The sequence below is a fragment of the Bubalus bubalis genome, chromosome 11, assembly GCF_019923935.1.
Source record: "Bubalus bubalis isolate 160015118507 breed Murrah chromosome 11, NDDB_SH_1, whole genome shotgun sequence".
NCBI classification, from domain to species: Eukaryota; Metazoa; Chordata; class Mammalia; order Artiodactyla; family Bovidae; genus Bubalus; species Bubalus bubalis.
The window spans coordinates 55,952,943-55,967,775 of NC_059167.1; the positions used below are offsets into that span (position 1 = coordinate 55,952,943).

Below are 14,833 nucleotides of genomic sequence, written 5' to 3' on the forward strand. Positions count from 1 at the left end.
GGCCCCATGAGACCTTGTTGGCATAAGCTACTGTGTGGCCACCATAAATAACAGACACTTGTGTGATCACTTGGGAAATACTAAGGGGTTAAAAGTTCCTAGGAACTGAGGACAAAGATCAACCAAATGTCTTAGTTTTCAGCAGTGGGTGAGGTTCCAAGGCTGGGTTTCATCCAGTGGCCAGCTACCTGGAGTTGAAAGACACATGCAGTCTAGGCCATGGGAGGCGAGGAGTGAGGCTCCAGGAAAAAATTGGGGAACTGGTAATAAGTTCATGGTCAGGTGTGGAGGCCGCAGTGGCTGAGAGAGCTGGGGCCAGGCTGATGCCAGGATGTTAGGTGAGGGGGCGCCCAGCCAACTTTATGGATAGCTCCTGATCCTGAGGTCTCTTGCTTTTGCCACATGGTACCTGGTTGTTTTACTTTGTTTAAAAGCACCCTGTTTAGAGGGATAGGCTGAAACCTCCCCCTTGTAGATGGCACATTCCGTCCATTAAGGTTTATTTTTCAGGAGTGCTGGTAAACCTGACCTGATCTAGCCATAGGTTCATTTCCCTTTTGACTGGTGGCCTAGGCTCAGCAAATGGCCAGCTGATCAGTGGTGAATGTCCTCCACCAGGCCTGTAAGCTCTAAGTGCTTAAGCTCCCATTCCAGGTTGCAGCTGTCAGAGGGCTCTCATCCAATCCCCACCTTCCGGAGTGCTGTAGGGATTTCAGAAGGTGTATGGCACTCAGCGTAGTGCTTAGCACAGAAGGGTCCCCTGGAAATGTCCCTTGCAAATTAGCGGCTCTCCTTGCAATGCCACTTTTCTGTGGTTTGATGTTTATTGTTATTCCTGGCCTCTGTCTGTCACCTAAGATGAAGCATTGTCTATAAAATGCTCAAATACCCAGCCCAGGATACAAGAACCAAGACTTTAAAACTGAACAAAAGTCTCATTGGGTCCACAGGTTGGCTTTCGCGTATACAAGTACACACTAACCCTTGGCGTCTTGCCAACGTCCTTAGGAATGTTGTTGGGCTTTCTTGGTCCAGTTAGAGGAGCGGGGCATGTCATCACAGCCCCAGTGAGCCCAGTCTGTGGCTTGGGGGCAGGGGAGGGCCAGGTCCAGTTCTGACCCCCGCCCAACACACACCACATCTCTGCCCCCAAGTGTGCCACCCATGATCTTTTGAAGCCTAAAAACAAATGATTCCATTTCTTTCTTTTTTCTGTTTACCTGTTTGGCTGTGCTGGGTCTTATTGCTGCATGTGGGGTCTTTTAGTTGCTGCATGCAGGATCTTTAGTGCTGCATGTGGGACCTAGTCCCTGACCAGGGATCAAACACAGGCCCCCTGCATGAAGAGTGCAAAATCTTAGCCTCTGGACCATCAGGGAAGTCCCAAGATGGCTCCATTTATTTCTAAATGAGTCTCCAGAGGAGAAATTTGCACCGATGGCCTGTGAAAGTTATGCTTATAAAATACCTCCAAAAATAAAAATGAGTCTCTTCCAGTACCTTAAACTCACCTTCTAAAGGAAAGCAGAGCAAATGGCTTGCAAGGAGCTCAGAGCCTGGCTGGAGAGATGGGGCTGAGGTTGGTTGGTGGAGAGACAGCAGAAGGGGGCAGGGGTTGTGTGCCAGGCACTGCACCAGACCATTCCCATTTGGCGTTCCTCTCCTCTTCACAGCGCACATGCCTTCTCACCCTTCGACCTCCGTACAGGCTGTGCCCTCTGCCTGGAAGCCGCCTCCGTTCCCCCCTTCTCCTCACCCTGTGAGAGACTGAATTCTTCCTCCAGGGCCTAGACACATCTGAGAAGTCTTCTCTGATGCCAAGGCTGGTTTAGGAGCCCTTCTTAGGTGTGTCCCACTCAGCTGTTGCTACAAACAAGCCACCCTGAAATGAAGTGACTTAAAAGACTGCCAGTTTTGTATTCTCTCCGGCAGATGTACAGATCCACTGGGCCCCACGAGGCAGTCCTCACCCAGTCCCTCCTGCGGCTGTAGCCATATGGCCACTGGGGCTTGAAGGACCTAAGGCTCAGTCACTCCCAGGTCTGGCTCCTGAGCGGAAATCACCCGGACTTTGGAGGTCTGGAACACCCCTTGCTACTTCTACCGTGGTCTCACCATGCAGTCTGCCAGCCATACAGCCTCAAGATAGCCAACATTCTCACGTAGAGGCTGAAGACTTCAAAGGCACGCATCCTCAAAAAGAGCCAGGCAGAAGCTGTATCATTTTCCATTACCAGAAATCAGGCCGCATCAGTTGTCCCCCAGTTCTTTTTGAGGTCATTGCCTTCTGATGACTCTTTGACTCCTGAGTTTCCTCTCAAGGCTGTAGGAATGTAGAGGAAGGTTGATGAGCACACAACCATCCCTGGAGGGCTTGTGGGAGGAGGTGGTATTGAGGTTGGCCCTTGAAAAAAGGGCTAGGATTTAGATGGAGGGGAGGAGGGAGGAGACAAACAGAGCCAGTCTCTGCAGGCAGAGCATGAGAGGGTGGAGCTGTGAGGAAACCAGCCAGATGGCAGCCAGAACTCTGTGCCAGGGAGATGGGGGAATTTGTCTGGGAGGGAGGTGCCTCCCAACCCCATGGAGGGCCTGAGAAATAGAGAAGGTGGACACTGGTCTGGGGAAGAGTCAAAGGAACAAAGTAATCTTTGTTCCTCAAGGTTATTTGACATGATTACCTTCTAAAGTAATTTTAGTAGTAATGTCAATAGTTAACGTTTGTGTCCTAGCACCATTGCCTTGAGCATGTTGTTGTTATGGTTCAGTCGCTAAGTCGTGTTCAACTTTGTGACCTCATGGACTGTAGCCCACCAGGCTGCTCTGTCCATGGGATTCTCCAGGCAAGAGTACTGGAGTGGGTTGCCATTTCCTTCTCCAAAGGATCTTCCTGACCCAGGGATCGAACCTACATCTTGAACCTGTCTTGGCAGGTGGATTCTTTACCACTGAGCCACCTAGGAAGCCCCACCTTGAGAATAACCATCCATAATTAATACATTTCACATCTCATCAGATGTTGATTTGAAAGGACTCTTCTTGGTTCCCATGACTTTCCAATGCCACAGGCTGAGCCAGTTCATGTGGCTCATGTAGCCTCTTCCTAACTCTTCTCTTTTATTTAATCATGCAAAGGAGTTATCACTTACCATCTCTTATTGGCTTCCTTACTTTCTCATCTACCAAAGTAAAGATGCAGTTTCTTGGTCCTTTTCAAGGGTTCATCTTCCTCCGAGGAGCATCAGGGCAGCTGTGGCCACTGTGGGGGGGCATCCAGTACCTGGTGCGATAGAATCCTGACACCAATTGCCCAGCATTAGGTCAGATTTCCCGGGTAAGGGCACAGTCCCCTACTAGACTGCTCTTATTATAAATGATAAGATGCCTGCAACCATATCACCTCATTAGACTTTCACTGCATAACATGGTTATAATCATTCCTATTTTGCTTAGGAAGCCTCACCCCAGACCACTTAGCTAGTTAGCAGTGGAGACAGATTTCAGCCCCAGAATTTTTTCTGACCTCAGGACCTTAGCTCTTCCCCACTTCATCTTGCTGTCACGTAGGTGTTTTCTAAGGAGGCTGGCACTACCATTCTTTCAGCCTTTCATGCACTCACTCGCCGGTGCCTGCTCTGGACTGCATACGTGTTGTTAAAGCTTCTCTGAGGACTGTCTAGGGGAACTCATGAGCACTCCAGCTTTGCCTGCAGAGTGTCTGTCCCTGGAGAACTTTCACCATTCATCCTCCAACCTCATGTAAATATAATGTGTGACACAGTTTCAAAGCCCATGTAGCCTTTTGCAGGTTTCTCTCTCCTGTCTGTACTTATTTTTCCATAATCCAGTCGTGTTTATAGAAATGGAATTCTAGTGTGTGGGGTAACTTTGAATAGAAGTGTGTTGGTTGTGTTGGAGAAGGCAATGGCACCCCACTCCAGTACTTTTGCCTGGAAAATCCCATGGACGGAGGAGCCTGGTAGGCTGCAGTCCATGGGGTTGCTAGAGTCGGACATGACTGAGAGACTTCCCTTTCACTTTTCACTTTCATGCATTGGAGAAGGAAATGGCAACCCACTCGTGTTCTTGCCTGGAGAATCCCAGGGACGGGGGAGCCTGGTGGGCCGCCATCTATGGGGTCGCACAGAGTCAGACACGACTGAAGTGACTTAGCAGCAGCAGCAGTGTTGGTTGTGAACACATTTTTTATTTATATCATTTTTCTTTTCCTATTAAATCTGTCAATTTGTTTTTTAGGGAATCTGTGGCATTCTTTTTCTACCACCCTAGACATAGTAACATAAAATTAGTCATAAGATGCTGGTTGAAATTGCAGGGGTTTTTTCCATTTTGATTCCAAGAAGAGATTTTTTTTCTATTTGTCCTTCTGGTTTTTATTTATCTGGCAAAGAAACGTATACAAATATAATGAAAGGAAAAAATAGAGAATACATTTTTGTGTTACATAGTGAGAATATAGTTTTATATTCTGCTTTTTAAGGTTATCTTTTTTAAAAAGTGAAGTAATTCTTAAGAGCTTAAGCACCATTGTCTTCTGCTTATGGAAACAGCTTACAATTATCTTCTTCTTCCGACCCCTCCTTCTCAGGCACAGCACACCCACGATGCCATCACGGAGGCCGCCCAGCTCATGAAAGAGGCCGTGGACGACATCATGGTGACGCTGAATGAAGCTGCCAGTGAAGTGGGGTTGGTGGGAGGTATGGTTGACGCCATCGCAGAAGCCATGAGCAAGGTGGGTCTGGGCTCCCAGACGCCCTCCTACGCTCCTTAACTCCGTTTCCTCCAAGATCTCCCTTGAACTTGGTCCCAGACGTTTTTCTCTAAGGAGCTGGCAGTCCAGGCTGACACCACCAAGCCTCCTCTTTTCTTGAGGGGTCTGCTTAATGTACAAATATTCTATCAAATGTCTAGCATACTCTTCATTCTTTATTACTCATTCATTACTTTTGTAAGCCTTCCTTCCACATTTACATAGGGGAAAAATGGAGAAGGCATCCTTGGTCCCCTCACTTATAAGATGGAAGTAATTATTTACCTTCCCTGTCCACCTCATAGAGTTGTTGTAGGGAGCAAACTCTAAAATGAAGTAATGACACGATTCCCAAGTGCTGGTCTTCAAAATGGCTCCCTTGGAGTCCCTGGGAACATTTTAGAATGTACATCCCTCGACTCTCTCCCAGCCCTAATCCCTTGGAATCTCTGTGGGGTGGTGGATCCTAGTATTTTTTTAATTTAATTTAATCTATTTTACTTTGTTTATTTTTAACATGTATCCTAGTATTTAAAAAAATATCCCCATGGTTCTGGCATCTAACCCGTTGCAGAGACCACTGAAATGGGAAGTGTAAAACCCTCAGAGAACAGCAGACAGAGATGTCAGAGGTATCAATTCTTCTCCAGTGACCCTTCAGTTGAGTTGGGTCAGTAGGAAAGGATGACTGGACAGTATCTCATGCTCTGTCCCCAAGGAATCCTTCCCTAGTCGTGCCAGCTTGCTGCTCATTAGAATGAACAACTCTTAATCAGCATCTAATTGCCATTCTCTGATAGCGTAGCCAAGAACTGCAGACTTCATCTGTGTTTTGGAATGTCCATTGTCAATGGTGAATAACTAATGTGGTTTTTCAGGATAATAAGTGGTCTTTAATTGCTAATTTAGAGAAGATTGGTTGGTGTGTATCTCTGTAAAGAGATGATAGCCTGAAACTATCATTAGGATAATTCCCATTAAACATTATGCAGACATTATCAGACTGATAACATCCCAAGCTGGGCTGGGATGCTGGGATCCCTCAGAGACCCCAAGCTTGCCTTGTCAAAGCACTCCAGTAGTTTCTGCTATGGGCTTCTCATGCCTCAGCTTTGGATAGTTTGGCAGAAAATGAATGGAATTCGCTTCCTCAAGGCCCTTAGTTAAGTCTTAGTGGGCTTGTTTGATTTTTAGAAAATCAGAACAACGAAACTTTGAAATTAAGCCCTGTATCTACCAAAGATATTAAATAATGCAACTCAAGGTACAAATTAGAAAGTCAAATGATAATCTTTTCCTTCTTAGAAGGTGCTTTTCACCATCACTCTTATTATAGGGAAGTGTTGCATAAATCCCTAGAAGAGGGAAGTCTTTTTTGATAGCCTTTGAGCCTTGCATATTGTGATAGCTCTTCAAGAAGGAAAGTGGCCCTTGTACTGTCTGATTTCAGGGGTATAACAGCTCTGCTCTCAGCCCAGGACACACTGGATTCTTTTGGAAGTGCTGGGGAATAGGCCTGGTGTTACCTGAGGGCAATAATTAGGAACTGCTAATAACATGAGCCCCCGAGGCTATGAGCAGAGGGATTTTCCCCCCTCAGTTCTGCAAAGTATATACAGTAAGTCCCCTATATATGAATGAGCCTTCAAGTTGCAAACATGCATCTGGTTCCAGCAAGGAACCAGAACCTGTGCCATCAGCGTAGGGCATGAGTGAAATTGCAGCTTGCCCTCCATCTCTTTCTGCTGATGATCCTTCAGCTCTATCATCTCCTACCTCCTCTCTCTTCTCCAGTAGTAACTCTTCTTGCCTGTTCACTCGATGCCAGCCCTGGTATGCCAGCTGTTGTAAAGTACTACTGTACTTTTCTAGGTACTGCACTGTAAGATTTTAAATGTTTATTTTTTGTTTTTATGTATTATTTGTGTAAAAAGTATTATAAACCTATTATAGTGTACAGTGCTATATAGTTGATTGTGTTAGTTGGTTACCAAGGCTAACTTTGTTGGAGTTAAAACAAACTGGACTTACAAACACGCTCTTGGACTAGATTTCCTTCATATGTAGGAGACTTACTATGATTGGGATTTCATTGATGCTCCTGAACGCCTATCTACCCTGACCTTACATCCCAGGTACCACACAGTGTCTCTTTCCTTTGCTAAGCCCACCCAGGCCCGCTCATCGCTGGGAACTCTGTATTAAGTGATATCTCAGGTCTTTTGATCACCTAAGCAGCAACACATTATATAAGTATATATTACATAAATATGTCATTTTCTGAGCTTGGGTTATTTGGTTAAAACAGTGACATACTATTAGAATCATTGTCTGAAGTTCCAAAAGGCAGTGAGTGACAGAAAAAACCCAAGTGTACACAAAGTTAATTCTAACTCGGGTACAGTTCTTGACACTTTTAGAGCCTCTGCTCTGGAGGATCTCTTTGAAACTTTTCTCTCTGTATATAAGCACAGAAGGTTTGAGAATTAATAGGTTACCATGAAGTAATAAGCTTTCTGGGTAACCTTGGGCAAATTACTCAAGCTTTCTAAACCTTGTTTTCCTCCATTCAATGAGCTTAGTCTCAGTCTTGGGGATTTTATGATCAAGTCACTTTTCTTTGTTTGCTTTTGTGTTTGGGAGATATTTTTTTTTCCTTTTGGTCAAGGAAGGTAATTAAAGAAACAAAACAAACAAAACCCTTGGTATCTACATCAGTAATATTCCATAAAATAAAGGCCATGTTAACGCCAAAAAAAAAAAATAGACTATAATTTCAGAATGAAGGAAAGTTCTTTCAACTAAATGAATTTTAAATCCTATTTTTTAAAATAGTCACTTCTTTGTTCTTACTGCTTTCATTGTCTTCACACTGGGAAAAGGTTCATCATGGCAGCCCGTGGACACTGTGTTCTAAGCTGCCGTCTAGCTCCAACATCCGGGCACATTTGCAGTTATACCACATCTCATATGGAGGTTCCCAGCACATGGCCTGACCCTTACGAGATGCCCAGTTAATTTATACTGAGTGTGTGAGTCCACACCTCAGTCCTCATTTGACCAGTGAGGTCTCCTATCTCCTGATAAAGAAACAAAAAAAAAGTCTATCCTGGAGTTTGTGTTGTTGGTTTAGTAGCCATGACATCCAGTTTATGCAGGCACATTATACTAGGCTACAGTGACGCATTCACTCAACTCGCATTGTAGCAGCGATCTGCTCACGATAAGTAGCTCCTATTGAAGACTCCATCTGACCTTTTCCTAATTGCTCTGTGCTCCCTAGTGTCTTCCCAGACTGAAGACTGTCTAGCAGAGAGCTGCCAGGGAGACCTTCTCAGATAGATCATTGCCTACTGCAGATCCCACCATTTTCTTCATGATTGCAAAGTTCTTCATTAAATACGTCCAGCCTGATTCCCACCCCCTCCACAGCCCTCTCCTGTTCACTGCTCTCTCTTGCTGTATACATTTCTGTTCACCTTGCCTCCTCACCTAGAATATTGTTTGGCAATCAGTGGTGACAGTCATGATGATGGTGGTGCTGAGGATGGGTTGCCTTCCTCATAACCATCATGGACTTTATCACCATCATCACCTTCATTATCATGCTTATCCTCTCCACTCCATTCATGTAGATGGGGTATCGTCTCAGTTGGTCTTTATTACAACCTTATGATGAGCTTTGAAATTTCCAGTGAAAGACCAGAGAACCAGTTTAAATACCCAGCTTGAGGCCCATTCACAAGTCTCGGAACCAGGTCTCAAATCAAGTCTTCTGAGCCAGTAAAATCTCCAGCCCTTCAAGGGGCAGACCCCCGACCCACTTCTCTATCCCTTCCCCTCCACACTGATCTCTCAATTCTTGTGGTGCTAGAGTCAGATAAACAAGTTCTTCCTATGTTTCCACCTCCTTCTCTTCCCCAAGGTAGATCAGAAGCAAGGGTTCTAGGGCATAGACATCTTTGGGCTACACCGTTCCTAGGAAAGCCCTTTGTGATGGAGGGTCTGTCCTCCCCCAGCTCTTTGTTCTCCATTCTGACTTTCCTCACACCCACCTCCCCGTGTGCTTGAGTGCTGATCCCGCTCCTTGAGACTCCTTCCCCACCTTTTGTGTATGGCAAACTCCTTGCCTGGTAAGACTTGACCGGAGCACCATTCCTCCAGACAGCCCTGCCACTCTCCTCCAACAAACGGGGAGCCTCTCCTTGTCTGTGTGCCCTGAGTACCTTGTGTGCCCCTCTGTCACAGAAGTCCCTATCACAGAAGCTGGGGGATTCTGTTGACTCTGGACCAAAAAACTCTGCAGGCCTCTCCATTTTTCCCAAGTTACTGATTCTGAAAAATGAAGCTCATGTTGAACAGGCCTCTGATGACCCTTGGGCTCTTTTCCTCTCCCCTGTAGCTGGATGAAGGTTCTCCTCCAGAACCGAAGGGGACGTTTGTCGACTATCAGACGACGGTGGTTAAATACTCCAAAGCTATCGCGGTAACAGCTCAGGAAATGGTAAGAAGAAAACGGGCTGCTCCGCCGCTACTGGCTGCGCTTTTACCCACCACACCACTGGATCTTCAGGTCTGGGGTCTGTGGTGCAGAGAGATCAGTCCTCTGTGTTCCTAGTTCCTCCCAGGCCACAGCTTCGTCCCAGTCTGTGGTCTTTCTGGCTGCCTGTGGTCTAGAAGCCCCAGGCCACTGGACACAGGCCACAGTGGACACTCTTCTCATGAAGAAGCTCCAGATGAAAATGACTGAGAGTTGGGCATGAGGACAGGGGAGCAAAGAGAAGGGAGGAAATGAGAAGGAAGTTGCGAGTTACAGAGAAAGAACGAAATCCTATTTATCTCACAGAAAATTTGAGATGTTTTTAACGCTTAAAGTTACAGTACAAGCGAAGGCATTTGGAGACAAAACTGACATTGTCTGATGAATCAAATTTTAATGTTTGGACAGTGCTTGTAATGAATAGTACAATATTGACAGTCTTTCAGGCAAAATGAAATGCTGTGGTTATATGAAAAATTTTTTCTCCTGGCAACAGAAGGCATGTAACTTTTGGAGGTGGCTTTTTTGTTTTGTTTTGTTTCTAAAATGTAATGTATTCATAATTGTATTATATGGATATTTAGCTGTAAATGGCATTGAGAGTCAGTGAATACTATCTTGATAGGTTAAAAAGTTGTACAAGGAAAGAAAAGTATTGTCCTCAAAGCATTAATATGAGGACCTAGTAAGAAAGTTCTTAACTTCTGAAGGCTCAGATGTCACAGGATAAAATTAAGAGATGGCCTCTTAGATGCTGCCACCTAAGCCTGAGTTGCAAGGACCAGACTGGGCCACCTCGTGGTCCCTGCCCCATCAGGCCGGGCGCCTCTCCGGATGGTTTTGTCATGTAGTCATGTGTCCACTAGAGGTTGAGCTTGGACCACAGAGGCTCCCCTGGCGGCAGCTGTTTGTTCTTAGAAACTCTGCAGTTGTGCCAGGCTCAATGTTGTTGAAAAGGACTTGGACTGCAGAGGAAGGAACAGTGCCCATCTCAGCAACGGGAAGAAGGCTGGAGTCGGCCCTGAGCTGGCCCTGCTCAGGAGCGCTTAGGGGCATCGTGGCTCAAATCCGGCAGCCCAGCAGTGCTGACTCCTCTGAGCAGGGAGTGCATTGCAGAAGGGGCAAAAATGTCTTCAGTGGCCTCAGGAGTTTCTGGAAGAAAGTTTCTCAGCCCGTCTGTCTTGACCCTCGGTGTCCACACGCCTAAGGAGCCCAGTATTGCTGCTCCTGGGTGGACTGGCTAGAGCTTTGAGGGGTGAAGAGCCCTGGCGGGTGAGAACCCCCAGGGTCATTGTGCTCCTCACCGCAGGGTCACGTGGAGCAGCTCTGGGCACAGCCTTGTTCTCTTGGCATGCAGTGTGTATTTCCTGCAAACCCACACCTCTACCCGAAAGCCTATGACATTTCCTGGTAAACATGCCTTAGATGGGCCCACGTTCCTGTCCAGCTTGAGTGGTTGTGTAGTCATTGAACAGATTTTTGTTTTCAAGTCCTTTAAAATCAAGGACTTCAAATGCCACAAAGAGTGAGGAAGTATGGTCACCCAGAGTGAGAGAACAGGAGGGACGGAGGGAGGAGGGCTTGGATCCAACAGGGACGTGGACACCTGTCGGTGGCAGCTTACGACTGCCCCTGTGAGACAAGAGGCGTTTTTGTCAGAGGAGAAAAAAAAAAAAAAAAACAGAAGCAAGCACATTAGCTCTGTAGAGTACACTGAGGTGAGTTTTTCTGTGAAGCGGAAGAAAACTATAGAATATCTTCAGAGTAAAAAAGGCAGAAATTGACCATTTAGGCTACAGTATTCTCCTCATTGAATTTATGACTGAAGCATCATTATTCTTCAGAGCAGTGTTATTACAAAGCTGTGTTCTGTGAGTTCCTTCCACCAGAACATTAGACTTACCCATCACCGCAGGCATGATTTCCTGATGATCCTGTCCTCATGCCCTCTCTCGGTGGCATGGCACCTGCTCCTGGGTCCCCAGAGACCAGACCAGCCTGGGAGCAGCATATGACCAGGGGTGCACCCTGCCCAGGGCTGGGCTCCCTTGTGGTTTCTCAGGGGGGCTCCCCTGGTGACCCCGCAGGGCAGGGCTGGTGGAGGCTGCCGCTCTCACCTCCCAGAGAGTGGACCCCTTGGCCCGGCCTCCACACTGCGCAGCCTGAACCCGAGCATGTCGCCTTGACCCAGCCAGGACCCGCTGGCCTGTCGTGTGGGCTGCAGCATGGGCTTTGCTTGAACTGGGCTCTCCAGCGTCCAGCCCCCACACGCAAGCCACAAGCTTAAAAGTGAATGAGACCCTTTGGCTCCCAGTGGTATTAACACGTGCTTTTCTCTGTGTGTCTGTGTGTGTTTGTGTCTTGCTTGTTTTCTTTTTCCAGATGACTAAGTCGGTTACTAACCCGGAGGAGTTGGGAGGACTGGCTTCACAAATGACCAGTGACTATGGGCACCTGGCTCTCCAGGGCCAGCTGGCAGCAGCCACGGCGGAACCAGAGGAGGTCTGCCACCTTAAGTCCCTGTTTTTAGAAGCAAACCCACCCTAGTGCCCGCTCCCCCGGCCAGGCGATGGTGGGGGTGGGAGGGGCGGGCGGTCTCCATAGCTCAGCCCCGCTCCAGAACACCCCACCCCGATAGCCACAGCCAGGCGTAGTTCCCTCTCCTCTGCTGCCAACCCCGCAGGTTCACACCCAGCAGCCCCAGCCTGTGTTCCAGGCTCGCTGCCCTTCCTAAGGCTGCCGGGCATAGAGCTGGAGCCACCTGGCGAGGTGGGCTTTCAGAAGGACTCTGTTGACAGTTTCTGCCACGTCTCCTGTCCCCCAGCCCATCACCTGATGCCAAGAGCAGGGCACACATTGCCATTGTCCTCGTACTTCCTGTACTTGCTTAGCAACCCACTCGATTATTTATATATTTTCCAAAGGCTCACAGAAGTATTAGACAAGACAAGTATGGGATGTACCCACCCCTCCCTTAAGAAAAACCTATGTAGCCAGCCTGCTTTTGTGAAACAAAGTCTTGCCCAAATAGTATTGGTAACTTTTGAAGAACTGATCCAGATCCCTGTCCTTGGATCCCTGTGGACTTCTTGTCCTTCCCTCCCTGTCTTCCCTAAGCCACTTTCCTTAACAGCCAACACAGACTCACCTTGGAACACCTATACCTGTAGGAGGCTTAAAGTGGCAAAAGATTGACTCCAGAGGCCACTCTCTGAGAGGTCCCATATCTCATACCTCTGAGAAATCGAATGGTCCATTGACCAGCACACAGGGTGGGTGAAACTCTGGGGCCCCTGATTACACCTGTATCAGTGTTAAACACATGGGAGGGGCCTGACCCAGTGCAAGGCCCCCTAGAGAAAGACAAACCAGCTTGCAGTAAAGAACAGTGGAGTGAATTTCAGGGACCAGGGAAAACAAGTAACGACATCCATGGGATTCTGAGATGTACCAGGCTGTCAAGGCAGAAGGTTGTGGCTGGTCTTCCCTTCTCCTTTCGATGACAGACAGTGTCCCCAAGTTACTGTTTCTCCTGGGAGTCAGGTCTAAGCATGTCTTCACCAAGACTCCCAGCGACACTACTGAAGTGAAGACCCAGAACCAAATCACTTTCTAACGTATGTTGTAACAATGCATGTAAATGGGAGTACCACATATATATGTATTGCATACATATATATCCAGCATGGGATGACTTCAGTTTCTAACAGTGCCTGCGTTTTGAGATTTTAGGATGATTGAGTTTTTAGACTGCAGCATGAATAATTCTATTTGCCATGAGTCTGTCAAGTCACTACCAGGAAAAAAAAGATGATCAGAGACCCACATAGGATTCCGTTGATTTCTTTACACAGGCCCATCATTTAAAAAACAAAAAACAGAACCCCCCCTTTAGTAAGGGCAACTAGACTCATAATTCATTTGATTAACATGCAATTTTGAATTTCATAAACAAGCATAAGGGAATTTCTGTTACAGTAAGGGAAAGCTTGGTTGGACAAAAGGAAGAAGTGTTTTGCTTTTCGAGAGGATTGAAAACTAAAAGAGACTGTGATTGTGGAGGGAGGTTTGGTTTGGATCTCTTGTCTCTAGAAATCTTTAAAGATGAAATTTCCATGATTTTTCTTTGGTTAGTTTCAGTTCAGTTCAGTTCAGTTGCTCAGTCGTGTCCGACTCTTTGCCACCCCATGAATTGCAGCACACCAGGCCTCCCTGTCCATCACCAACTCCTGGAGTTTCAGTGCTAGCCTAAACAGCATTGCTGAGTGAAGACTTCGTGATCTATAGAACACTTTCCACATCTGAGTTCTTATGAGCTAGCAACCCACCCTGTGTATGAAGCAAACAGTTTTCTAATTGCAGCCCAGACCACTGAAACAAAATAGGCCAGGAAAAAAATTTCATTGCTAAAAGCAAAGCAGCAAGTTCCTTTACATTCTGGCCCTGCCTTGGCGGCAGCTGACATTTCCATTAAGGTTTCCCCTGTTTACCGTTACATCTTGAGATGTGTTTTACATTCCAGACACACGAGCAGTGTGACCTGGAGCGCAGAGGGGCAGAGAGAATATAAAATTACCGGTGGCTTGCTAAAGGAAAATTCTTTGTGTGCATTTGCCAGACAGATATTTGGGGGAAAACTGAGAAGGCTAGGAGATCCCTGAAGCAATGTAGAGTTTTTCCCCAAGACTGTGGAACTATGTGTATACCCAAGAGAGCCCCACATCACAGCATGTGAAAATATTTATATCCAGGGCAAGTAAGAAGCTGCCCCCTTCACTGCGGGCCTGCCGTCTGCTCTGCCGAGTCAGCATTTTGGGCTTTTCCAGAATGTGACAATGACAGGAAAAGTCCTGGCTCTGCCCTCTGAACATCAAGCCGGAGCTTTGTATCTGCTAGTTTTTCCATGGAAAATTCAAAACTTTTGCTAACATCTCTGCAATAACTTCTCCAGAAAAGTTAAAACTCTCTGGCAGCTTGGCATTTTATGATGCACTTCCTCTTTTTAAAGGGACTTCCCTGTAGCTCAGATGGTAAAGAATCTGCCTGCAATGCAGGAGACCCAGAGGAAGATCCTGTGGAGACGGGAGTGGCAATCCAGTATTCTTGCCTGGAGAATCCCACGGACAGAGGAGCCTGGCAGGCTACAGTCCGTGAGGTTGCAAAGAGTCAGACACAACTGAGCAACTAACACTACACTGTAACTGCACTTCCTCTTTTTAAAAAAAGAAGGAAAAAGATACAAACCCCGTGAGCCACCGGCTACTGAATGTAAATACTGTGGAAAGGTTTAGTGATGATGGTGCCGTGTCTGAGAGCACGTTGCTGTAACCACTCATAACACTGGTGTCTTAAAAGCTGGCAGGAACATTTGTCAAGAGCCCGTGGTGAGAACCACAGCCCTCTCCCCCAGATGGGATGGGCATCCACTCTAGACGTCCCTAAAACTTTCCACTCCAAGGCACACTTTCTGTAGGTGGGAAAGCAATGCCCTGCTTCTGCTCTACACGCTGGTTTTCCCTGCC

At 46.8% G+C, this 14,833-nt stretch overlaps 1 protein-coding gene across 7 annotated transcripts in view; it reads left to right on the top strand.

Moving 5' to 3' along the window:
* The window catches only part of TLN2 (talin 2), a 502,016-nt gene that overhangs the window by 426,018 nt on the left and 61,165 nt on the right, over window positions 1-14,833 (top strand). For all 7 annotated transcript variants that reach the window (XM_044925074.2, XM_044925075.2, XM_044925072.2 and 4 more), the window contains 3 exons: window positions 4,607-4,753; window positions 9,174-9,275; window positions 11,694-11,813. In XM_044925074.2, coding sequence (XP_044781009.2) covers window positions 4,607-4,753; window positions 9,174-9,275; window positions 11,694-11,813 — 369 coding nt within the window. The remainder of the gene's footprint in view (window positions 1-4,606; window positions 4,754-9,173; window positions 9,276-11,693; window positions 11,814-14,833) is intronic.